Raw genomic sequence first — 26477 nt, 5'->3', positions numbered from 1 at the left:
GTGAGCACCTATACAGAAGTTAAAATTCCAAGATGATCTGTTGAATGTTCTTAATTTGTCCTTCCCTTCCTCCAATGGTTGTTGCTCATTGTTTGGGTTCTCCATACTCAATACTGGGTTCCAATATCAAATAATCTTTTAGGATTAGTACTTAATCCCAGAAAACAAAAATATTCAAGGCATTCCTATGGATTATGATGAGGAAAGGGGAAATTTTATCAAGAAGAGATGAGTTATTAGTGAGTATTACTGTCAACTCTGTGCTCAGATTCATATGGAAAAGTATATAAAATATCAAAGATAAAAAATACAGAAATTGTTAAATCAGGAGGCATTTAGTTTATATGAGCTAGCTGAAGTGTACAATCCTGTGTCCCGTATCAGTAAAGGTTTGTTTTCCTAAAAAGGAAATAGATTAGATGATGCTATTAAATAATGTAGTGGTTAAGATTCTAGATGCTAGAGTAAGACTAGCCCTATTCAGAACCTGGCACTACTTCTCTGATAATGTAACTTCAAACTATTTAATCTCTCTAAACCTTGGTGCTTTGCGTATAAAACAGGGATCATGACCATACCTACCTCATTCATTTGTAAGACAGTGTTAAGAAAAATAGTAAATTTTTAATAAAAGCTTTATTGTCTTTTCTTGTAGCAAAAAGCTATTGACAAAATAACGCATCTGTTTATGAATGTGATTGAATGAAATGTTTGCTTTTAAAAATACATTGACCTAGTTGGGAAAAACTGCATAAGGTAAGTTGTGTGAACATTCATGTTTTTATATTTATTTGGTAATATGAAGAAGAATGTGTGCTTCTGTTATGCATTCATTTCTAAAAGACTAATTTAATTTCATATTACAAAAGTTATTTTCAGAAAGGGGAATATATGATGAATACTCATAATAATCTATAAAATTCCACTAAATATTTAGCTTTTTTTCAAATACTATTTTTCTCACCACATTTCATTTGCAGTAATAAGGAAACACTTCTTCAAGAGCCATTGTTGTCTTACTGATGCCCTCACGCTGATGTATCATTTATAGAGATACTGAATCTTTAACGCTTTTTTCCTCCCTCAAAGAGGGTCTATACCAAGTAGAAAATGAAACAGGTTTACTGATGATTTTCTTATGTACTTATTCTCTGCACTGTTTCAGAAAGGATCTAACACTTATATTATTTAGTCTGATTTTAATACCAATTAATTCAGTGAAAAAAGCCCTAATGAATTGTTGTTGTTTTTTTTTAAACAATTCTACTTCTTCATGCATTTTTGTAGGAGGTCATACCATTAAAACACTGACTTATTTTTGTGTAGATTTTAAGGGGAACTGAATTCTGACTACTTCAAAATTGTTTGCTCCAGTCCAGTAACACTTACTGGATACTAAATAGAGAACAGATACTGTTCTGGGTGTGGTCCTCAGAAACAGATCAGGGACCTCCAAGTACATATTTCAATTAAATAATGTCACTTTTATTCACAAAATGATAGGTCTACTGCATGGTATGGTACTAAAGTTGTCCCCATAACAATACTTTGTATTAGCCTCTAAACTTCCCCTCTTTGGCAGGCTTCCCATTTATACGTAAGAATTTTTTTTTGTAGTTATTAAACTTTGTTAGAATACAAGTTCCAAGAGGAAAGGTCCATCTTATTTATTACTATATCCCCAGATCTAAATAATAGCTGGTGCTTAGCAAACATTTAATACATTTTTATAGAATGAAGGACTTTCTGAAATTATCACTGATGGCCACTAGTCAATGCATACCTCCTGAGATATGGGGCATAGTCTGAAGCTGCCTCTATCAGAAAATATCTTTGAAGATTTACCTTTAACATTCATGTGACTTTAATCCATTACAAATTTCTTTTAATATGTTATTCTCAAGAAAAATTGATACATCAGGGATAAACATCATAATTTTGAGAATAGAGGGGCGCCTGGGTGGCTCAGTCGGTTAGGCGTCCGACTTTGGCCCAGGTCATGATCTCATGGTCCGTGAGTTCGAGCCCCGCGTCGGGCTCTGTGCTGACAGCTCAGAGCCTGGAGCCTGTTTCAGATTCTGTGTCTCCCTCTCTCTCTGCCCCTCCCCTGCTCATGCTCTGTCTCTGTCTGTCTCAAAATAAATAAACATTAAAAAAATTAAAAAATAATAATAATAATTTTGAGAATAGAGCTATATGTGTGAGTGTGCAGTGTATGGGCTTTGGAATTAGAACTCTGTTCAAATTCTGCCTTGATTTTTAGCAATTATCTTAAGTTAGCATCTGACAAATGGGTTTAAGAATACTTACCGTGAAGGTTTTGTTGTTTTTTGGGAGAGTGAAGTGAAAATGGACTTGAAATATTTGGCATACATAATAATATGTACTTAAATATTGGCTCCCTTTTGTTTTTTTTTTTTTTTTTTAAGTAAACTCTATGCCCAACATGGGGCTGGAACTCAGGACCCTGGTCTACCAACCAAACCAGCCAGGTGCCCCAGTCCTTTTACCCTCTTACTACAAAACTTCTAGATTCCCTTCTAAGAACTTCAGTATATATCTGATTCTTTCCATTAGGTTTACATGGTCAGTAACTATCAACTAAGAACTAAAAGTTCTCCACCTTTGAGCCAGGATTATGGCTATTCAACTATTCAAAAATTTTTCTACTGAGCCTACTGAACACCTCACAATTGAAAATTTTCTAGGCAAAATTTTTCTTTCCTTTCCTTTTCTTTGTTTGTTTATTTTATTTTTTTTTTTAAGTAGGCTTCACACCCAGCACAGAGCCCAAACTTACAACCCTGAGATTACTAGACCTGAAATGAGATCAAGAGTCAGATGCTTAACCAACTAAGCCACCCAGGTGCCACTCTAACCAAAATTTTTAACCAGTACCAACAATCTCCACAGAGAAAATCCAAATTGAATTATTTTTTATTACTACTTATTTAACTCAAGTTTACTGTTTTAGACAAGTAAGAATGTATAGAATCTGTGCTTTATTGCACTGGATAGAAACTTGAAATGCAGTTATGTTGATATAGTGCAGTATGTGGGAAATGAAAGATGATGTTCTCTGGAATACATGAAGATTCTCAGTGATTGTTGCAAGGAATCACAAAAGAGATCTTTGGTCCAAAGAAGATATCTCTGAAAGAGAGTAGGACACAAGTTAAATTCAGCTGAAAACTGAGATATCTATTAATCTTTTCTGGATTAAAAATGGACAATGATTTCCAGGATTTCAGATATAACTATTCTTTTTAGGGAATAAACTACAAAGCGAATGAGTGGGAGGACTTGCCACAGAAGCAACAAAGACCAAGAAGGTAATCAATTCTCCTACTTTCCTCCCATTTGCCATTGATATTATGCTATCCTTTACCTATAAAGAAAAGGAAAAATTAAATCATTTCAAAACCTTATGATCATACCAAAAATACTATTTTTCTGATGTGAGTGGGGATGGACCATGAAGTTTAAATCTACAGATAAGAAATATAAGGTTAAAAAATTCTTAGAAAAGTCAAAAAACAAATTTCTAGGCTTTATAGGGAAAGGACAAATGTTAAACTATTCAATCCTACTGTTGTTGAAAAGGTCACAAAAGGTAAAGTATAAAAATGCATGGGATAATATAAAATTGTATTACAATGGCTCATTAGAAATATACTTCGTCTGTAAACTACAACATAAGTATAGTTTACTGTGCTGTGTCATATATTTGAAAGTTGCTAAGAGAATAAACCCTAAAAGTTCTCATCACAAGAGAAAAAATTTTTTCTTGAGGTGATGGATGTTAACTAAACTTATTATGATAATCATTATGTAATAGATGTCTATCAAGTTATTATGCTGTACACCTTAAACTTCTACAGTGCTATATGTCAATTATATTTCAATAAAAATGAAAAGAAAACAGGGTGGCAAATTAAAATTTGTGTTGACAGTGGAAGGAAAAAGGAAATAAACTTAGCAAAGTAAATCTGTTGGGACTGGGAAAAAGGTAACTAAAATCAGATAGAAAGTACTTTTGTATGTCCAGACTTCTGTTCTCATCCATTAACACAGATGATGACAAAATTATATCATAAAATAAATACAAATACATTTCAGTTAATTGGCTTCAAGTCTTATAATTACAAAAAAGCGAAAATGGTATTTCAATATTAAATGGCATTTCATTTGTGTAGTCTGGGAAAAATTAAGTCATTTTAATGCATCAGTTAACTCAAGTTCTTGATATTTAGTACAAGTGATTCTCAGACTTTTAGCAGAATCACCTACAGGGCTTGTTAAGTCATAATTGCTATGCCTTATCTCCAGCATTCCTGATTCAGTAGGTCTGGTCTAAGGCTCAAGGATAGACATGCATTTTTAACAAGAACTAGGTGACATTGAAGCTGCTGTTCTGGGAACCGCACATTAAGAACCAACTGCCTTGTTAAAAAAAAAAATATCTGGTCCAAATCAGAAGACCTGGATTTTAATGTCAGTACTGGTATTAACCAGTTGTGTGGGATAGTGCTGGTCATTTTACCTCTCTGCACCTTTTCTTTTTTTTTTTTTTTTTTTTTTTAAATTTTTTTTTCAACGTTTTTTATTTATTTTTGGGACAGAGAGAGACAGAGCATGAACGGGGGAGGGGCAGAGAGAGAGGGAGACACAGAATCGGAAACAGGCTCCAGGCTCCGAGCCATCAGCCCAGAGCCGGACGCGGGGCTCGAACTCACGGACCGCGAGATCGTGACCTGGCTGAAGTCGGACGCTTAACCGACTGCGCCACCCAGGCGCCCCACTCTGCACCTTTTCTTGATAGGATGATTATATCTGCCCTTTCTATGTCACAGGGTTTTTTTAGAAAAATGAAAATATGATGACCTATGTTGTAAGTAATTTGAAAGAGCTAATTTCAGTATGAAATAGCCAAGATCATAGATTTGAGACTCTTTAGTAACCCAGAGGAAGACGATTTTAAGAATAAGAACCAAAAAAAGTTACTGATTTATCTACCGTTGTATTATACTTAAAATGTGCCTACTTTCCAAATCAGTAGCTAGTTTTTATTTAGTTCATTTCTAGTTAACTTATATATAGAGCTAGAAACTTTTTCTTTGACCATTACCACTTTTCTGCCCAATTAATTGGTCCTGTTCAGTAGGATCTTTTATCTAAAGCCTTTTATTAGTTCACATTGATTTAAGATATCAACCTTGAAGTTGACCTCTGCTGGCATTTTTTTTTTTTTTTTTTTTTTTTTTTTTTTTTTGTGGTAAAGTCAGGGAATTTAGAATTTAATGTATTGGAGTGTTATTTTCTGGATTTCATTTAGTTTTATTAAAATCTGCCAAACTCTGTTTTTTTAAATGAAAACATTCAGTTCCGTATACAATGGTGATGATTCTAGAAAAAACCTGAGGGGTGCCTGGGTGGCGCAGTCGGTTAAGCGTCCGACTTCAGCCAGGTCACGATCTCGCTGTCCGTGAGTTCGAGCCCCGCGTCAGGCTCTGTCTAGGCTGATGGCTCGGAGCCTGTAGCCTGTTTCCGATTCTGCGTCTCCCTCTCTCTCTGCCCCTCCCCCGTTCATGCTCTGTCTTTCTCTGTCCCAAAAATAAATAAAAAACGTTGAAAAAAAAATTTAAAAAAAAATAAAAAAAAGAAAAAACCTGAGATTTAATTAGGATTTTACTAAAGAAGGGTGATTAATTTCAGCAAACACATTATAAAGTTTGTCTTAAAAAAAGAGTTGTGCATACATTTCATAGGTATATACTTTGCAATTACATTTCCTTACTTTGGGCAGCAGAGCAATTCGCTGAAGTTGCAGTAACAGATCATCTCACATCCCTTCCCATCCCAGAAATGATCCTGGACATTTACATCCATCTTTGTCAGGTCAGCTACTCCCTCTGGAAGGTTGTGACAGTTGCGATCTTGGAGTATCTTTCTGTAGCAAGAGAGGCGATTTGCAGGCATGGCTTGGACTCCTAGCAGCAAAGTTAGGCCAACAGTGACAGCAAGAACTATCAATTTCATTTTGGCTCTTTGCCCTGAGATAGAAAAAAAGCAAAATGTGTCAGTATTTGTTTCTTTTAAAGATGGAATTCATCTGAACATGAAGTTCTGTAGCATTCTCATAAACACTTGGATAGAAAGATTGGTAGTTGATCTTTTCTACTCTTTTCTTTGTGTTTCTCAGTGTAATTTTATGACTACTGACAATAAAAATCCCATAGAATAATTGTTTAAAATCAAATGCCTGGGTTCCACAAAGAAACATTAAATATGAAATGCTGGGGACTGGGAGAGGTGATAGTAAGAGCCAGAATCCGCAATTTTAAGTATTCAAAGTAATTTTTTGTTTTTGGTACATTCAGCAGAGAAAAACTGCTCTTTAAGGTGGTTAAACTCAAGTGAATTTCTAGGACAAATATCATTGAGTTTACTGGTTCTTGATTTGCATATTCTAACAACATTGTCCAAGAAGTTGGGTTCCAGCCTGCAGGAATAAAAAAACTATCTATTCTGACATTGACAAATGATAGTCTACACATATATTTATTGCTCAATTAAGTTTTTTAAATCCAGCAGAATTATTTTGGGGCTCATTTTTGTTGCAAAATTTTAGTAATATTGTGAAGTTTTATCCCACATAGATTACTTCATCTTCACCTTGGTTGAAAACAGAGGCTTGAATTCCCCCTAATAAACATTTAGCCTGTTCTTGAACACCTACCATGCTGGGGAGCTCATTATTGACTAAGTCAACATAAACTCCACTGTTGCAGTTCTAACATTTCCCTTACTGTAAAGTATTTTTCTGTAGCTCCTACCAAACCAGTCCCAGTTTGAGTTCTTGGGGTCATACCAAACAAGTGTAATTCCTCTTCCAGGAGATAATTCTTTAAATACGGTATTTGCATACAACTGTGGAATAGTCCTCATCTATTTAATCAGGTTTCTCTGGCTTTCATGTTAGACATGAAAAGGTGAGGCTATTGTAGTAAAGGAAACTAGCAAAATAGTGGAGGAATCAGATCAGAATCCACAGCCATTCAGATTTAATCTTGATGCCAAAGTATCTTTCCTACCATGAAGTATTAAAAATTGGGGAAGAGGGGCACCTGGATGGCTCAGTCATTTAAGCATTGAACTCTTAATTTTGGCTCAGGTCATGATCTCGTGGCTCAGGGAATTGAGCCCTGTGCTGACAGCACAGACTCTCTCTCAAAATAAATAAATGGACTCTCTCTCAAAATAAATACACAAACATTAAAAAAGGAGAGGAAGATATATATGTATATCGTACTTTGAAGGAAAACAATGTTGTTGAAAGGAAATTTTGTATGAAGTTTTCAATGGTTAGATACATCTCAAAGGTGAATTAATTTAGGTAAGATTATGGATTTTACAGAAGGACAATTTTAGAGTAGTTTTTGGTTTATAATAAAATTGAAAGGAAGGTACAGATTTCCCATATACTCCCTGCCCTCACACATGCATAGTCTTCCAGATATCAACTTCACTCACCAGAATGGTACTTTTTTTTTCATTTGTTTTTAAATGTTTATTTATTTTTGAGAGACAGACAAAGCATGAGTTGGGGAAGGGCAGAGAAAGTAAGGAAGACAGAATCTGAAGCAGGCTCCAGGCTCTGAGCTGTCAGCACAGAGCCCCATGCAGGGCTCAAACTCAGGAACCGTGAGATCATGACCTGAGCCAAAGTCGTACACTTAACCAACTAAGCCATCCAGGTGCCCCCAGAATGTTACTTTTGTTCTTAAACCAATGATGAACCTACCTGGCACATCACAATCTCCCCAAATCCATACTTTAACTTAAGGTTCATGCTTGGTGTTGTACATTCTTTGGTTTGGACAAATGTATAATGACATTTCTCTATCATTATAATATCATACAGAGTATTTTCACAGCCCTAAAAGTCTTCTGTGATATACGTATACATCTCTCCCTCCTTAACCCATGGCAGCTATTGGTGTTTTTTATTGTCTTTCTAGTTTTACCTTTTCCAGAATGTCATATAGTTGCAATCATACCATATGTAGCCTTTACAAATTGGCTTCTTTCACTTAGTAAAATGCATTTAAGTTTCCTCTATGTCTTTTCATTTCATGACAGCTCATTTCTTTTAGTACTAAATGATATTCTATTGTCTGGATGTACCACAGTTTATCCATTTACCTACTCAAGGACATTGGTTATTTCCAATTTTTGGCAATTATGAATAAAACTGCTGTAAATATCTATGGGCCAGTTCAACTCCTGTGGATAAATACCAAAGTGCACAATTGCAGGTTATGTGATAAGAATATGTTTAGTTTTACAAGAAACTGCTAAACTGTATTCCAAAGTGACTGTACCATTTTGCATAGCCACCAGCAACATTTGAGAATTCCTGTTGTTCCATACCCTCACCAGTATTTGGTGTGGTCAGTGTTCTGGATTTTGAACATTCTAATAGGTGTGTAGGGGTATCTTATTGTTGTTGTAATTTGTATTTCCTTGATGACATATGATGTGGAGCATCTTTTCATACATACATTTACCATCTGTATATCTTCTTTGGTGAGGTGTCTGTTAAGGTCTTTGACCTTTTCTTTCTTTCTTTCTTTTTTTTTTTTTTGAGAGAGAGCACACAAGCAAGGGAGAGGGGCAGAAGGAGAGAGAGAGAGGGAGGGAGAGAATCTTAAGCAGGCTCCACACTCAGCACAGAGCCCAATGTGGGGCTTGTTCCCATGACCCTAGGATCATGACCTGAGCCACGATCATGACCTGAGCTAAAATCAAAAGTATGACACTCAACCAACTGAGCCACCCAGGCACCCCATTTGGCCTATTATTTAATCATTGGTTGTTTTCCTATTGTTGAGTTTTAATAAATTTTTGTACATGCTAGATAGCAGTCCTTTAATTTACAAATGTGTCTTTTACAAATATTCTCTCCTAGCCTGTGGCTTGTTGTCTAATTCTCTTGACATTTTCTTTCACAGAGAAATTTTAACTGATATATAGTTTAATTTATTAATTATTTCTTTTGTGGATCATATCTTTGATGTTGTCTCTAAAAAGACATCACCATATCCAGAGTCATCTAGGTTTTTTTTCCTGTGTTAATCTTCTTGGAGGTTTATAGATGTGAATTTTCCTTTTAGGTCTATAATCCATTTTGAGTTAAGTTTTGCGAAGGATGTAGAGTCTGTAGATTCATTTTGTTGCATGTGGATGTGCAGTTGTTCCAGCACCATTTGGGAAGACACTCTATTTGCCCATTGTATTGCCTTTGTTCCTTTGTCAAAGATCTGTTGACTATACTTTTGGGATTCCTTTTCTGAGCTCTACTCTGTTCCATTAATCTATTTGTCTATTTTTTTTTTTTTATCAGTATCACACTGTTCTGATTACTGCAGTTTTACAGTAAATCTTAAAATCAGGTAGCATCAGTTCTCCAGCTTTGTTCTTCTCCTTCAATATTGTGTTGACTATTCTGGGTCTTTTGCCTCTCCATATAAACTTTAGAATCATTTTGTTAGTATCTACAAAATAACTTTTGGGGATTTTGATTGGGATTGCATTGAATCTGTAGATCAAGATGGGAAGAATTAACATCTTGACTATATTGCATCTTTCTATCCATGAATATGGAATATCTCTCCATTTAATGCTTTGATTTTATTCAACAGAGTTTTATAGTTTTTCTCATGTAGATCTTGTATATATTTTGTTAGATTTATACCTAAGTAGTTTATTTTGGGGGCACTAATATAAATGGTATTGTGTTTTTAGTTTAAAATTCCACTTTTCATTGTTAGTATGTTGGAAAGCAATTGATGCTTGAATATTAACTTTATATCCTACAACTTTGCTTTAATTACTTACAAGTGCTGTAAGTTTTTTGTTGTTGTTGTTGATTCTTTTGGATTTTCTGCATAGATAATCATGTCATCTGCAAAGATAGTATTATGTCTTCTTTCCTACTTTATATACCTTTTATTTCCTTTACTTGCCTTATTACATTAGCAAGGACTTTCAGTATGATAGAGTGGTGACGGCATGTTCTTGCTTTGTTCCTGATCTTAGGAAAGATTTGAGTTTCTCACCATTAAGGATGTTAGCTGTAGGTTTTTTGTAGATAGTCATTCTCAAATTGAGAAAGTTCCCCTCTATTTCTCATTTACTGAGTGATTTTATTATGAATGGGTATTAGGTTTCCTGAAATGATTTTTCTGCATCTACTGATATGATAATGTGATTTTTCTTTTTTAGCCAACTGATATGATGGATTACATTAATTGATTTTCAAATGTTGAGCCAGCCTTGCATACATCAATCACTTGATTGTACCATCAATTACTAGATTGTACCATATCATTCTTTTTATTCTTGTTTGGATTCAATTTGCTAATACTTTGCTGAGAATTTTTGCATCCATGTTCATGAGAAATATTGGTCTCATAGCTTTCTTCTCCTGTAATGTCTTTTTCTGGTCTTGGCATTATAGAATGAGTTAGAAAATTTTCCCTCTGCTTCTATCCTTTGAAAGAGATTGTAGAGAATTGGTATAATTTCTTCCTCAAATGTTTCATAAAATTTACCAGGGAAATCATTTGAGTCTGGTGCTTTCTGTGTGCAGAGTTAATTAATTAATTAATTAATAATTAAATAATTATTGATATTAATTATTATTAATTTCTCTCATAGATATATATATCTATTCAGATTGTCTATATCTGTGTGAATTTTGGCAAACTGTGCCTTGTAAGAAGTTGGTTCACTCATCTAGCTTAAGAGATTTATGGGCATAGAGTTGTTCATAGTGTTGCTTTATTATCCTTTAAATTTCCATGGGATCTGTAGTGATGTTCCTTCTTTCATTTCTGATGTTAGTAGTTTGTGTACTCTTTCTTTTCTTACTTTGCTTGGCTAGAGGCTTGTTGATTTTTTAAATCTTTTTAAAGAACCAACTTTTGGTTTCATTGATTTTCTCTATTGATTTCCTGTTTTTAATTTCATTGATTTCTGCTCTAATTGTTTGTTATTAAAGTATTGATTTTTATTTTCTTTTTATTGTGAAAAATTTCAAGTATATACAAAAGTAGAGATAACAATTTAATGAACTTCCATATACTTATCTGCTAACTTCAATTATTGTCACCCCATCGCCTCTCTTATTTCCACCTATACCTCCACTTTTTTTCTCCCTCAGTTTTGGGTACTTTGAGGCAAATTCTAGGCATCTCATCTTATCTACAAATATTTCAGTATATTTCACTAAAGGTAAGGACTTTTTGAAAACATAACACAATATTCTTTATCACCAAAAATATTTAATAATTTCTTCATATCATCCAATTGTTTGATATCAAACATCATAAGTCATTGTTTAAATTTTTCCACTTCTCCTAATTTCCTCCTTTTATTTTTTTATTGAAGTATAGTCAATATATTATATTAGTTTCAAGTGTATAACATAGTGTTTCAGCAGTTATGTACATTATGAAATGCTCACCATGATAAATGTAGTTACCATCTGTCATTATACAAAGTTATTACCATATTGTTGACTATATTCCCTATACTGTAATTTTTATCCCTGTGACTTATTTATTTTATAACTGAGAATGGGTTCACAAAGCTAGAACAAATAATCCTAAAATTTATATGGAACCAGAAAAGACCCTGAATAGCCAAAGCAATCTTGAAAAAGAAAACCAAAATAGGAGGCATCACAATCCCAGACTTCAAGCTATCCTACAAAGCTGTAACCATCAAAACAGTATGGTACTGGCACAAGAACAGACACTCAGATCAATGGAACAGAATAGAGAACCCAGAAATGGACCCACAAATGTATGGCCAACTAATCTTTGACAAAGCAGGAAAGAATATCCAATGGAATAAAGACAGTCTCTTCAGCAAGTGGTGCTGGGAAAACTGGACAGTGACATGCAGAAGAATGAACCTGGACCACTTTCTTACACCATACACAAAAATAAATTCAAAATGGATGAAAAACTTCAATGTAAGACATGAAGCCATCAAAATCCTTGAGGAGAAAGCAGGCAAAAACCTCTTTGATCTTGGCCGCAGCAACTTCTTACTCAACACGTCTTGGGAGGCAAGGGAAACAAAAGCAAAAATGAACTACTGGGACCGCATCGAAATAAAAAGCTTCTGCACAGTGAGGGAAACAGCAAAACTAAAGGCAACCAACAGAATGGGAGAAGATATTTGCAAATGACATATCAGATAAAGGGTTAGTATCCAAAACTATAAAGAACTTATCAAACTCAATACCCAAAAAACATAATCCAGTGAAGAAATGGGCAAAAGACATGAATAGACACTTCTCCAAAGAAGACACCCAGATGGCCATCTGACACATGAGAAAATGCTCAACATCACTCATCATCAGGGAAATACAAATCAAAGCCACAATGAGATACCACCTTACACCTGTCAGAATGGCTAACATTAACAACTCAGGCAACAACGGATGTTGGCGAGGATGCAGAGAAAGAGGATCTCTTTTGCATTGTTGGTGGGAATTCAAGCTGGTGCAGCCACTCTGGAAAACAGTATGGAAGTTCCTCAAAAGACTAAAAATGGAACTACCCTACGATCCAGCAATTGCACTACTAGGCATTTATCCACAGGATACCAGTGTGCTGTTTTGAAAGGACACCTGCACCCCCATGTTTATAGCAGCACTATCAACAATAGCCAAAGTATGGAAAGAGCCCAAATGTCCATTGATGGATGAATGGATAAAGAAGATGATAGATATAGATATAGATATAGATATAGATATAGATATAGATAGATATATATGTTTATTATATATATATATGTATATATGTTTTTACACACACACACACACACACACACACACACACACACACACACAATGGAGTATTACTTGGCAATCAAAAAGAATGAAATCTTGCCATTTGCAACTACGTGGATGGAACTGGAGGGTACTATGCTAAGTGAAATTAGTCAGAGAAAGACAAAAATCATATGAATTCACTCATATGAGGACTTTGAGAGACAAAACAGACGAACACAAGGAAGGAAACAAAAATAATATAAAAACAGGGAGAGAGACAAAACAGAAGAGACTCATAAATATGGAGAACAAACTAAGGGTTATTGGAGGGGTTTTGGGAAGGGGGGATGGGCTAAATGGGTAAGGGGCACTAAGGAATCTACTCCTGAAATCATTGTTGCTCTATATGCTAATTTGGATGTAAATTTAAAAAAATAAAAAATAAAATTAAAAAAAATATGGAAAGTTAAAAAAATAAATAAAAAAAAAACTGAGAATGGGTATCTCTTAATCTCTTCCACCTATTTCGCCTATTCTCCAACCCCTCTCCTTGGACAACCACTAGTTCTCTATATTTATGAATCTTGTTTCTCTTTTTTGTTTTTATTTTTGTTTTTGTTTGTTAGATTCCACATATAAGTGAAGTCATGGCATTTTATGTTTCTCTGACTTATTTCACTTGTTTTCTCTTTCTTTTAGTTCAAAATATTCTAAAATTTCTCTTGCAATTTCTTTTTAACACCAATATGTTATTTAGAATTATGTTAATCTCCACCTATTTTGGGATTTCCCAGTTCTCTTTCTGTTACTGATTTTTAGTTTAATTCCATTATGATCTGAGAGAAGACACTGTACAATTTGTGTTCTTTTCCATTTATTAAGTTGTGTTTTATGGCCCAGATCTCTGGGCTGTTTTATGATCTCTGTCTTGGTGAATGTCCCATGTGATTGTGAGAAGAATGTCTATTTTGCTATTATCGGGTGAAGTAGTCTATAGATGTCAATTATATTCAGTCCATTGGTGGTGGTGTTGAGTTCTGTTGTGTCCTTACTGATTTTCTGCCTGCTGGATCTGTCCATTTCTGTGGGATATTGAAATATATGATAAATAATAGATTCATCTCTTTTTCCTCACAATCCTATCAGTTTTTACCTAGTGAAGTTTGATGCTCTATTGTTAAGCACATACCCATTAAGAATTGCTATGTCTTACCAGAGCATTCACCCCTTTATCATTATGTAATATCCTACTTTATTCCTGATAACCGTCTTTTGGTATCTACTCTGTCTCAAATAAATATAGCTGCTCCTGCTTTCTTCAGTTAGTGTTAGTATGGTGTATTTTTCTCCATCCATTTACTTTTTATCTATATATGTCTTTATTTTTTTTAAGATTTTGAGTAATCTCTACACTCAACATGGACTTGAACTCACTACCCCAAGACCAAGAGTCACATGTTTCTCCAACTGAGCTAGCCAGGCACCCTTTTATGTGTCTTTATACTTGAAGTAGGTATCTTATAGAAAACATACAGTTGGGTCATGTTTTTTTTTTTCTTCTTTATAACATCATTCTCAATTCTTTACTAAAACTTATAATAACTACCACAACAAGATACCACAGTTTGGATATAATATCCAAATGGCTTTGGATAAGCCACAGTTTCTGGCTTAAACAACAGAAATTTATTTCTCACTGTTCTGGAAGCTGGAAGTCAAAGATCCCAGCAGATTTGTCCTCTCTCATTGGCTACCAGCTGGCCTCTTTCTCAACGTGTCCTCACATTGCTTTTCTCCTGTGCATACGTGGAGAGAGAAAGAAGTGTCTGGTGTTTCTTCCTTTTCTTCAGTCCTATCGGATTAAGACCCTGCCCTTATGACCTCATTTAATCTTAATTACCTCCTAAAAGACCTTATCTCTAAATACAGTTACATTGGAGGTTAGAACGTCAACATACGAATTTGGAGGGGGACACAATTTAGTCTATAGCATTTACTATTCAATAGGAAAGGTACTTAAGAACAAACCTTTAATGTGGATGATCCATAAAATCTACCAGTCAACAATAGTCAACCAGCATGACGAATGATGAGAATTTTGTTGGGTAATCTATTTTTAAATTTGTAATACCATCAATCCTACTTTAGAGCAAGAGCTTCTACATGATTTTTAATTTATTTGTTCAACCAACCGACTAATCAAAAGCAAAGATGAAACAAAACCAACCTCCCTCTTAAATATTACTGAATTTTTCAGTATGACTTGAATTTTATCACTAAAACAAATAAAAACAATTATAATCTGGTCATGCTTTTATTCAAACATCATTGCTGCCTTCAGAGATCCTTTTATTATTTGACCCAGAGGAGGATTGTATTTAAAGATGTTAGAATGGCACAGGTATAAACATAAATAATTAAAATGGGAAAAAAGATATAGATATGAGCAATCATTTTATTTTTCTTAACCAAAATTCAGCGCAGAGAAGTGGAAGATAACAATTTGAATTTAGAATAATTGAATCTAAACATTTCATGAACTTGAGAAAATGTTCATAAAATGGGGAATATTAAAATAAAATTATCCTGAATGTATAGTTTTCACGTATAAATAACAAAGCACAAAAAATGGTAAATATGTATATACATATACAATGGGATATTATTCAGCCATAAAAAAGAATGAAATCTTGCCATCTTCAACAACATGAATAGAGCTAGAGAGAATAATGCCAAGTGAAATACGTCAGTCAGAGAAAGAGAAACCCCATATGATCTCACTCATATGTAGAATTTAAGAAACAAAACAAATGAGCAAAGGAAAAAAGAGAGAGAAACCAAGAAACAGACTCCCAACTACAGTAAACAAACTGATAGTTATAAGAAGGGAGGTAGGTGGAGAGATGGGTGAAATAGAAAATGCGGATTAAAGAGTACACTTATCTCAATGGAAAAAAATAATTTAAATATGCTTTTAAATTATAAAGCATTATATACAAAATTTAACATTGGGTCATGTTTTTTAATCCACTCTGATGATCTGTCTTTTAATTGGTACATTTAGACCATTGACATCCAAAGTGATTATTGATATATTTGGGCTAATTTCTACCATATTTGTTTTTGTTTTCTATTTGTTGCCCTTGTTAAATGTTCCTATTTTCTCTTTGACTTTTTTTCTGCCTCCTTTTGTGGTTAATTAAAACCACAAAATGATTCCATTTTCTCTCCTGTCTTAGCTTATCATTTATACCTTTTTTATTTTACTTTTTTTTGAGTGGTTGCCCTGAAGATTGAAATATACATTTGCAACTAATCTATGTCCCCTTTTAAAAAATACTATACCACTTCATGAGCAGTTTGAGTACTCTATAATAACAAATTATCTTAGTTCCTTTCTTCATTCCTTGTATCATAACTGTCATTTGTTTTACTTACATATAAGCATAATAAGTATATATTATATATACATAAACATGCATAATTGAATACATTATTGCTATTATTTTGAATACACTGTTACCTGTTTGATCAATTAAGAACAAGAAGAATAAGTTTTTCTTTTATGTTTACTTATTCTTTATTTCATGCTCTTCCTTTCTTTATGTAGATCTGAGTTTCTGACCTATATTATTTTCCTTCTCTCAAAAGAACTTATTTTAGCATCCATCCATGCTAGTTGCAAATGGTAAGATTTCGTTCTTAGTTCCATCCATGTAGTTGCAAATGGCAAGATTTCATTCTTTTTGATTGCTGAGTAATACTCCATTGTATATATATATATACCACATCTTCTTCTTCCATTCATCCATCGATGGACATTTGGGCTCTTTCCATACCTTGGCTATTGTTGATAGTGCTGCTATAAACATGGGGGTGCATGTGTCCCTTCGAAACAGCACACCTGTATCCCATGGATAAATGCCTAGTAGTGTAATTGCTGGGTTATAGGGTAGTTGTGTTTTTTTTGTTTGTTTGTTTTTGTTTTTGTTTCGAGGAACTTCCATACTGTTTTCCAGAGTGGCTGCACCAGCTTGCATTCCCATAGCTGGTAATCTTTGGATGTCAGACAGTTTAAATTTTGCCTTGTTGGGTACTGGATATTTTTGTATTCTTATAAATATTCTTGTGCTTTGTTCTGGGATATAACTAAGTTCCTTGGAAACAGTTTAATTCTTTCAGGGCTTGCTTTTATGATTTCTTAGGTGGTTCTGACTCAGCCAAGGGCTAATTATTCCTCACTATTGAAGCCATTTCTTCCTGAGTATCCTATCCAATGGTCAATGAGTTACAAGTTTTTTCAGTCTGTCTGCAAGTATGCCTGGCTTTTTGTGAGTGTCATAAACTCCGTTGTCTAATTCTTTCCGATTTTTCCCCCTGACCACGGATAGTTTCCTCATTTGCACACACATATCAGTGTTCTGAATTCTTCAGTGGGGCCCTCTGCAGACATCCAGCATTCTCTATGTATCTTTCTTGTCTCCAGTACTCTTTCTGTAAATTGTGACTGCTTTGGTCTCTCTGACTCTCTGATCCATTTCTCAATTCAGGTAGTCTGTTGGATTCTGTGTTCCTTCTCCTTTTATTTTTTCAGCTTGGAAATTCCTTTAAGGGAATAGACTGGGGGCAATTATACCTTATTTGTTTCCCATCTCTTATAGGAAGATGTCCTTCCCTGCTTTAAATCCAGTATTTTGACAGAGGTTGTTTCACATGTTTTTTCTGGGGTTGTTGTTGTTGTTGTTGCATCAGAAAAGTGAGTAAATCTGGTTCTTGTTACTCTATCTTGGGTAGAAGCAAAGCTTTCCATATTACTCTTAAATACTATTCGCAGCTATTTCAGGAGGCATATGAAAGACACATACCCAAATCTTACAGATTCTAAAAATGAGCTATATGGTATTTTGATAATTTTAATCCTTAAGCCAAATTCTCAGAACGTTGTTTCTTCCTTCTACAACCTTTCCCAATTTGAATTAACGGTTGCTCTGACTCTCATCTGTTGGATAGGGTAAGTAGCTATTGGGTCCCAAATTACAACAAATAAGACCCATTATGGTTTGCACAAGGAGCCATTCAGGTTGCTCTTCCTACTTCTGGAATGATGCTTGTATATTTTGTTCTAGATTATTCAGGCTGCTGAAAAGTAGCCTGGAATCATTCTTTTATCTTCAGGCTCAAATCTTCATATACTGCTTCAGGTGACTTAGAAATCCACCACCCAAGGGGCGCCTGGGTGGCCCAGTTGGTTTAATGTCTGACTTTGGCTCAGGTCATGATCTTAACGATTTGTGAGTTCAAGCCCCACGTCTGGCTCCACGCTGACCGTGCAGAGCCTATTTGGGTTTCTCTCTCTCTCTCCCTTTCTCTCTTCCCCTCCTTCACTTTTCTCTCTCTCTCTCTCTCAAAATAAATAAATTTTTAAAAAGTTAGAAAGGATCGGGGCACCTGGGTGGCTCAGTTGGTTGGGCATCCGACTTCAGCTCAGGTCATGATCTCACAGCTCGTGAGTTCGAGCCCCGTGTCGGGCTCTGTGCCAACAACTCAGAGCCTGGAGCCTGCTTCAGATTCTATGTCTCCCTCTTTCTCTGCCCCTCCCCTGTTCGTGCTCTGTATCTCTCTGTCTCAAAAATAAATAAAAACATCAAAAAAATATAAAAAAATAAAGGATCACTAACAATTATTTTGGGGGCAACTGGGTGGCTCAGTCAGTTAAGGATCCAGCCCCAACTCAGGTCATGATCTCACATTTAGTAAATTCAAGCTCTACATCAGGCTGTCTGCTGTCAGCACAGAGCCTACTTTGGATCCTCTGTCTCCCTCTGTCTCTGCCTATCCCCTGCACACGTAAGTGTGCATGTGCTCTCTCTCAAAAATAAAAATAAACAAACAAAAGAATTCCTCTGCCCACACCAAAGACCAAGCTGCAAGGGTATCCAGGAGAAGAGCAGCCAATATTGGGAAAGCGAGGGAGTCAAAGAATAGCACTCATGTAGGACTCACTGATACAGTAATTAAGTAATTATGTAAGAGAGAGGAAAACAGGAGCAAGCTGGTTTAATTTGGTTCAATGTAATGGACATTTTTTTAGTGCTTCCTTTATGCCAGGCACTGTCCTAAGTACCAGCAGTACAGAAGAATTCAGAAAATATTAACTAAACCTATCCTCTTCCATTGACTCCAATTCCTTCAATTAAAGCTAAAGTTATTACAATGGACTCCATATGCAATCTGGCTCTGGTATCTTTCTGAAATTATCTACTCTTCCCCCTTGGTGTTCCTGTTCTAGCTAATCCTCAAATTGCTAGACACCTTATTGCCTTAGGGCCTTTGCACTGGTTAATTCCTCTGCTTTAAAAGCTCTTTCAGGGGTATCTGGGTGTCTCAGTTGGTTAAGCATCGACTCTTGGTTTCAGCTCAGGTTGCAATCTCATGATTTGTGAGATTGAGCCCCACATCTGACTCTGCACTGACAGCATGGAGCCTACTTAGGATTCTCTCTCTCTCTCTCTCTCTCTCTCTCTCTCTCTCTCTCTCTCTCTTTCTCTCTCTCTCCTGTTCCCTGCTTGCATGTTATCTTTCTCAAAATAAATAAATTAATTTAAAAAAAAAGAAAAGCTCTTCCAACAAATTAATGGCATGTCTAACTACTCACTCTCTTCAAGTTTTTGTTCACTCTGCTCCTCAATAAAATCTATTCTGTTTAAAACTGTATCTCCCCTCACATATTCTCAATCTGCCTTAATTGCTCTACTTTTTTGTGGCATTTGTGAACTTCTAAATTGTTAAAAATATTATGTCTACCAGAACTTGAATGTAAGCTCCAGGAAGGCAGGGTTTTGTCTGACTTTAAAATGCACTTCTCTATTTCTGTTTTATTTTTCTTTTTTATCAAAACTATCATTTATTCCAATTAGCTCATACCTGACTTAAAATATATATTTATATGTGTGTGTACTTTTATTAGAAGATTCAACAATAACAACAAAGATCACATCCCTTTTTTCTAGCCTTTCCTACCAGATTACTCTCTATCAAAAAATTACGTGTAGGGAGAAAGGTGGAGGGAGAGTTATAAATTCTTTGTAACTTTTTTGCCAATTGTGTTTGAAGAATTTTTCTATTTTATTAGTCAATAGCATTTTTCATATAGTTTTGGTCTCCCTAGGGTTTGTTTTGTTTTGTTTACTATGCAATCATGTTCTTATTTTCAGTGATCTAGCTTAATTTTGTCTAATCCTTGTGGCTTTTGGAAAAAGTTGTGCATTTATTAAACTTGGGGGCGCCTGGGTGGCTCAGTTGGTTAAGCGTCCGACTTCAGCTCAGGTCACGATCTCGCGGTATGTGAGTTCGAGCCCCGCATCGGGCTCTGTGCTGACTGCTCAGAGCCTGGAGCCTGTTTCAGATTCTGTGTCTCCCTCTCTCTCTGACCCTCCCCCGTTCATGCTCTGTCTCTCTCTATCTCAAAAATAAATAAATGTTAAAAAAAAAAAAATTAAAAAAAAAAAAAAAAAAACTTGGGCTCTGATTACCCTTTATATATTTCATGCATGTAGGTGTAGTTTGTTCCTGAGTTCATTTCATGACTGTTAACTGCTTAAGCTTTCTTTCCATTAGATAGTTCTAATTATAGCCAGAAACCTGATTGCAAAGATTTTTTTAAATACTTAGTAAAAAAGTAATAATACTCAGTGTAAAATATGGAAAATAAAGAGAAGAAAAGGTAGAATAAAATTCAACTAGTGTCCATGTTGAGATAAGTGTTGTTAGCATTTTGGTGTCTTTCTTTTTGGTATGCATAAATGAAGGTATTAAGAAGGAGAATTTGAGATGACCAGGGACAGAACACTGAGAAACTAACATTTGTGGACTGGATAGAAGAAAAGTCAGAGAAAGGTCTTATAAACCAGGGAAGAAGTTTGAGAAAGAAGCACAGGGTCATAAGATAATGAGAAAAGGTGAAAAGGATAAGTGAGTAAAAAGCTGAGGGCAAACTCATCACAAAGATTGGTAAATATATTCCTCAGAGTATCTCCACTACACCCTGCTGCATAAAAGCAGATGAATTCAAAATCCATATACCACCATTCCCATTTCTTGAACTCTTTTCCACGTCTGTGTCTCTGATCAGATACATGATATTGCCACTCAGATGATATTTAATACTGTTAAAATATAAAGTCAGGTAAAATACAGGATAATCAGTTGAATTTGAATTTCAGATAAGTAATAAATAATTTCTAATATAAATATGTCCTAAATATCACATAGTTTCCTTCTCTTGAGTTAATTTTGATAATTTATAGTTTGTTAGAAAATAGCTCATCTGACCCACTTAAAAATATTGCAATAAATATAGAGACCATTTCCTTATAATTAAATAGAAATCCTTCTTCCTCCATTAGGATTTTTATACATGCTGCCTCTCTGCAAGGAATGCTCTTTACTTGCCTGGCTTATTCTTGACTTTCAGGTCTCCATTGAAATATCATTTCTTTAAAGGCTTTCTCTGACCATCCAATCTAAAGTAGTTTCAACTTGATTCTGTCACAGTGCCCTCTTCGTTTTCCTAATAATATTTGTCACAATTTAAATTATATACTTACGAGCTTACTCATTTTATGTCTATCATTTCCATAAGACAAAAACTCCATGAAGGCAGTCTGTTTTGTTCACCATCACATACCCAGTGACTAATACAATAATGTGTGGTCCATATATGTAGTAATACATGAATTAGTCTCTGAAAACACTTTTTTTTTTTTTTTTTTTTTATCCTAAGGAAGATCCTGCAGTGGTTCCATGGTATCTAAAATGTGGTGAACTTCTTGGGATTAATCCTAATGCTTTCCTTCCACTTTCCCTCCACATCTACCATTCACCACTGCTCAGTGAATAGAAAGTCAGACCAGTTATCTCTTCAATCCTATATGTGTCTTTGCCTTGTTGTTCCCTCTCACCTCTTCCCTTTCTTTTAATTTCTGACCAAACCATCTATTAAGTACAAACCTTAAACTCATCTCTTTTAAGAAGACTTTCCTGATCCAGCCCATATCACTCTAGTAGCTCCCTTGTTCTATGTGCCTATAGCAGTCATGTGTAATCCATTCTTTTAAGAACTGTGAATTTTACTAAATAATGCCCATTAATGATAGAGAATATGGCTTCAGTTGGAAATGGGAAATTCACTGAAAGGCATTTGGCCATTGAGTAAATTGGTCACTCTGTGTATTTACCTAGAACCAGGAAGGAAGAGATGGAAACATCATAAAGGGCCTTATAGAACATGATGAAGAGCTTGGATTTTATTGACTATATTAGGAAACCATTGGAAGATTTTTTTTTAAGTTTTATTTGTTTTGAGAGAGAGAGAGAGAGAGAGAGCGCACGCACATGAGCAGGGGATAGGCAGAGAGAGAGGGAGAGAGAGAGAATCCCAAGCAGGCTCCATGCTGTCAGCATGGATGCAGGGCCCAATCCCATGAACTGTGAGATCATGACCTGAGCCAAATTCAAGAGTCAGACACTTAACTGACTGAGCCACCCAGGTGCCCCACCTCTGGAAGACTTTGATAGAATAGTCACATGATCTGATAATGTCTTAGATAATCCTTGATTGCTCTGTGAAGATGTGTTGTGGTGAGATAAAATTGGAAGAAGAAAAAGGTTATTGGTGAAAGTTGATGGAAGATATGGGGCAAGAGGGAAAAAATCAAGGATATCTGTTAGGTTTTTGACCTGAGTGGTATTAACATTTGTTGAACTGAGGCAGAATTGGGTGGGGTCAATTTGGGGGAAATTTAAGAGCAAATTTTCAGACAAGTTAAGTTTGAGATGCCTACTAGACATCCAAGTGAAGAGGTTGAGTAGGCAGTTGAGTATGTGTCTGAAGGTTAGGGCTAGGAATAAAAATTTGAGAGTGATCAGAATGTTTATTGATCATATTTATAGCTATGGGACTGGCAGGGTAGTGAGTATAGATTAAGAAGAGAAGAGGCAAAAGACTGAAACCTGGAGCAAGCCAACATTCAGAGGACTGGAAGAGGAGATGCCAGCATCATGAAGGCAAGGGCTATAACTACTACATCTTTTGCATCTCTCAACAGTGCCTGCTTTAATACTGGGCTCACAGTAAATGTTCCAAAAACATTCACTGAAAGAATGAACAAATAAATTGCTGGAAAAGTAAGTGGGTATGTTGCCATACCATGAACTTCTTCTGACTATGTCCATGCCAGAGCACAAAATAGTGTTTCTGTCACAGTCTCTCAGTCACATACTATGATGGAAAGTTCCACACCTGGCAAGCACTTACTGGTAGGTTTTTTTTTTTTTTAAGCACTTTATAAATTACATGTTTGAACTGAAAGTTTCTCTTCTTCTTTTACTTGAGTGCAGATAAATAGCTTTAACTTTTATTTAGCAAGTGGAAAAATGTTTGACCCAGTATGTTCCTGTGATACATTGATTATTTTTTTCATTAGAAGACACCAACCTTAATCCTTGGCAATCCATCAAAACCATATATTTTCATGTGCCAACAAGAGCGAAATGACTTTGGCAAATTTGAAGCAAACTGCTCTATTTTTTTTTTTTCTATTTCAGTTGAAGTACATGCACTTAAAATTCCTCTTGGAGTACATCCACATTACAAAAGAAAATAAAGCTAAAAACTGAATATTTAAAGGAATAAGCAAGATATCCTTAGATAGCTATCTGTTGATTTTTTTGGATTCAAATTTATGTAACTAATATTGTTGCTAAAACTATATGATACTATTCATATCCCAATAGTGGCATAATTTTTAAATGATCAAGGCAGAGGATATAGAATCATGAGCAAGATATTTCTTTTTTTTTTTCAATATATGAAGTTTATTGTCAAATTGGTTTCCATACAACACCCAGTGCTCATCCCAAAAGGATGGGCAAGATATTTCTAATTAAGCAACAAATCATTGCGAGAATCATATAGATAGGGAATTGCAAATTCTGATTGTGTGAGGGTATTTGGCACCAGAAGGCTTTTGAATGGTTAAGTTAAATGAAGACTTAACAAGAAAACTTATCCCATTTAATGGCCAGAACTAACAGGGCTATGCAGTTTAAGTGTTCAGAGATTTATGGTGCAATACTCATACTGATGTCAATTCTGGGAACTGGTATTAAGAGCCGTGGAATGAAACACAGTTGATGTATTAAAAAGGGCAGTCCATTTTCAGATTTCTTTCAAAACACAGCAAGAGAGAAGCAAAGGCTGTAAAAGCAAACGACAATTCCAGCCCAGAATTTGACATTTAAAGTAACAAAGATTATAGTTGGAAGAGATTAAAATTGCCATCTAGCCTGTGATGTTTCCCATTCATCTTTCTTTGATGATGGAAAAAACACTGTTATTTAAAAAAAAAAAAATCTTTCTTTCTCATTAACTGTGTCAGAAGAGGATTGTGGTAGAATGAGCTCTGGAATGGAACTTCTTAAAGTGTGTATTAAAGAAGAGGTGATATTAGTAAGTGGATGAGCCCTTCAAACATCATTAAAACAGATATGATCAGCTTAAGCACCCAAGAGACCTTCATCAGTGGAAAAATGAAGTTCACATCCTCCCTGAAAATGATCTTCCTTCAGGCCTCTGGGAGAATGCTATAAGATGATATTAATACTCAGTCTTGCACCATTCTACTTATTTTCCTGGCCACAATAGATCACCATCGCTGGAGAAAAGGACCCACATTTGGGAGAGCTTTTTACAGCTTGCATAAACTAAGTTAAGGAATTTTGAAGAGGAATTTTTATAAGCCCAAGAAGGAAAAAGTGTTCCCTTTATCTTAGTAGTACAGACACTGTAGTGTGTTCCATGGTGGGAACACCAAGTATGAATTCAGTGAATTCGCTCTTTGTATCGCACATCTATACCAGTGCCTTTTTAGGAATCAAGATTTTTTAAAAGCAAAAACATTTACTTTCTTAGACACTGCAGTTAACTTCACGTAGAAATAGCTGCTGCATTAAAAAACTAAACTTATATACTCCATCATTCTCACATAGTTCTGAAGAGGTGGAATAACAAGGTCTTGTTACATGGGATCAGATTCAGAGTGGACACGGGCATTAATCAGGAATAACAGTGAGGGAGCTGTCTCTTTTTAAACCTATGATTAAGCGACTCTCCCAGTTAAGGAATAAGCATTTTCTAGTTCTTTTTAATCTGATTATTTTCCTTTATCCCAGGAGGTATCACCTTTGTCAAAATACATCCATCTCCTTAGAGAATGTCTTTCTCTCTGCATTTCTCTTTTGACTCAACACATAAATACATTTCTGCTTTAATCTACAGCAGTAATTTGGAGAGAATATGTACTACAAAATGATTTTTAAGGAAAAAAAATACATACCCTTTCTTCTTCGTTCCTTTTGGTCTTCTTGGCAGAAGAATGTTCTTAAATGCTCCAATTCACTGGGTGAGTTTGGGCAAAAGGAGGAAAAAGGAGGTGCTAGAAGGAGGTCCTTTACAAATAAACCTTTGTCTGCCTTGTCTCTTGCCTAGGATTGACAGACTCACTGCTCCAGCCAGGACTGGGGGAGGAGGGGAGTGGAAGTGAGACAGGGCTGCAAGAACTGCCTCCTTTGGATTCTTCCAAACCAGGCAAGGATGAACTGAACAGCTTCTTTACAGAGGGAAATAACTAGTCTGAACAAGAACCTCAGGGAGGCAGACTCTTGGAGTAATAAAATATAAAACCTGAAGAATTTAGAAAGAACACAGAGAGAATAATTTTAAATTTAAGGCAAGTGTGTGTGTGTGTGTGTGTGTGTGTGTGTGTGTGTGTGTGAGAGAGAGAGAGAGAGAGAGAGAGAGAGAGAGAGACTGAAAGAGAGATGGGAATAGTGGAGAGAGTGGGGAGAGAGAGGAGAAGGAAGGGGAAAAATGGCTAATGTGATTTAGGCAAATAGCTGAGCACCTCTTCGTCTTTCACAATTTCTTCATGTTTTTTTCTAGATACCGTCTACATATCTTATAACATTTTGGTTGAAGATGTATTCCAACTCTCCAAGTCCTCACCAAGGAGTCAGTACCAGTCAATGGAAAGTAAAAAAGAAAATGACTAAAAAAGAAACCTGTACCTCAAGTAAAGGCACAAAAGGAATTTCAGTCTGTTTTTTGAGCAAACTGCACTGGAATTGTAGCATCTGTTAACTCTCCTTTAATTGTTGGTTAATTTTTAAAACTCAATTTGGACTAGTGTTGCAGGAGTCGGAAAAATTATAATAGGGATAATCTAGAATGGAGGGAAGGGCATTCTGGGTTGTACAGAGGAAGGCGTGACGGTGAAGGCGAGGGTAACAACTTTGGGGGTTACAAGTAGTTCAGTGTAGCTGGAAGTAGGGATGGCAGGGGAAAAGATTAGAGGACTAGAAAGAGGCAAGTTGATGAAGTACCTCATATGCTACACTGAACATTTTGTATTTTGTCCTGAAAGTGAACGGAAAGATGACGAAAAGTATTAAAAATGATAGCCCCTGGGGCGCCTGGGTGGCGCAGTCGGTTAAGCGTCCGACTTCAGCCAGGTCACGATCTCGCGGTCCGTGAGTTCGAGCCCCGCGTCGGGCTCTGGGCTGAAGGCTC

At 35.6% G+C, this 26477-nt stretch overlaps 1 protein-coding gene across 2 annotated transcripts; it reads right to left on the bottom strand.

The window, feature by feature from the left end:
- Nucleotides 1-2921: 2921 nt before the first annotated feature.
- Nucleotides 2922-25391, bottom strand: SCRG1 (stimulator of chondrogenesis 1). Of its 2 annotated transcripts, none has more exons than XM_058720888.1 (3): nucleotides 25246-25391; nucleotides 5798-6053; nucleotides 2922-3153 (listed from the first exon to the last, which is right to left on the bottom strand). In XM_058720888.1, exons 2-3 carry the CDS (start codon nucleotides 6037-6039, stop codon nucleotides 3099-3101), a joined length of 297 nt encoding a protein of 98 aa, XP_058576871.1. In that variant the 5' UTR covers nucleotides 6040-6053; nucleotides 25246-25391; the 3' UTR covers nucleotides 2922-3098. The 2 variants fall into 2 exon arrangements, with proteins under 2 accessions (XP_058576871.1, XP_058576872.1); XM_058720889.1 differs by lacking the exon at nucleotides 25246-25391 and adding an exon at nucleotides 14548-14569.
- Nucleotides 25392-26477: the final 1086 nt, after the last annotated feature.

The sequence above is a fragment of the Neofelis nebulosa genome, chromosome 3 (genome assembly GCF_028018385.1).
Source record: "Neofelis nebulosa isolate mNeoNeb1 chromosome 3, mNeoNeb1.pri, whole genome shotgun sequence".
Taxonomy (NCBI): Eukaryota; Metazoa; Chordata; class Mammalia; order Carnivora; family Felidae; genus Neofelis; species Neofelis nebulosa.
Note: the sequence above shows the minus strand (reverse complement) of the source record. Positions and strands in the feature narration are given on the sequence as shown.

Excerpts from the sequence above, each read along its gene's own strand:
- SCRG1 (XM_058720888.1), bottom strand. The coding sequence starts at position 6,039 with ATGAAATTGATAGTTCTTGCTGTCACTGTTGGCCTAACTTTGCTGCTA. Across the intron at positions 3,154-5,797 it reads GAATTGCTCTGCTGCCCAAA|AGATATCTTCTTTGGACCAA; the intron begins GTAAGGAAATGT and ends ACTCTCTTTCAG.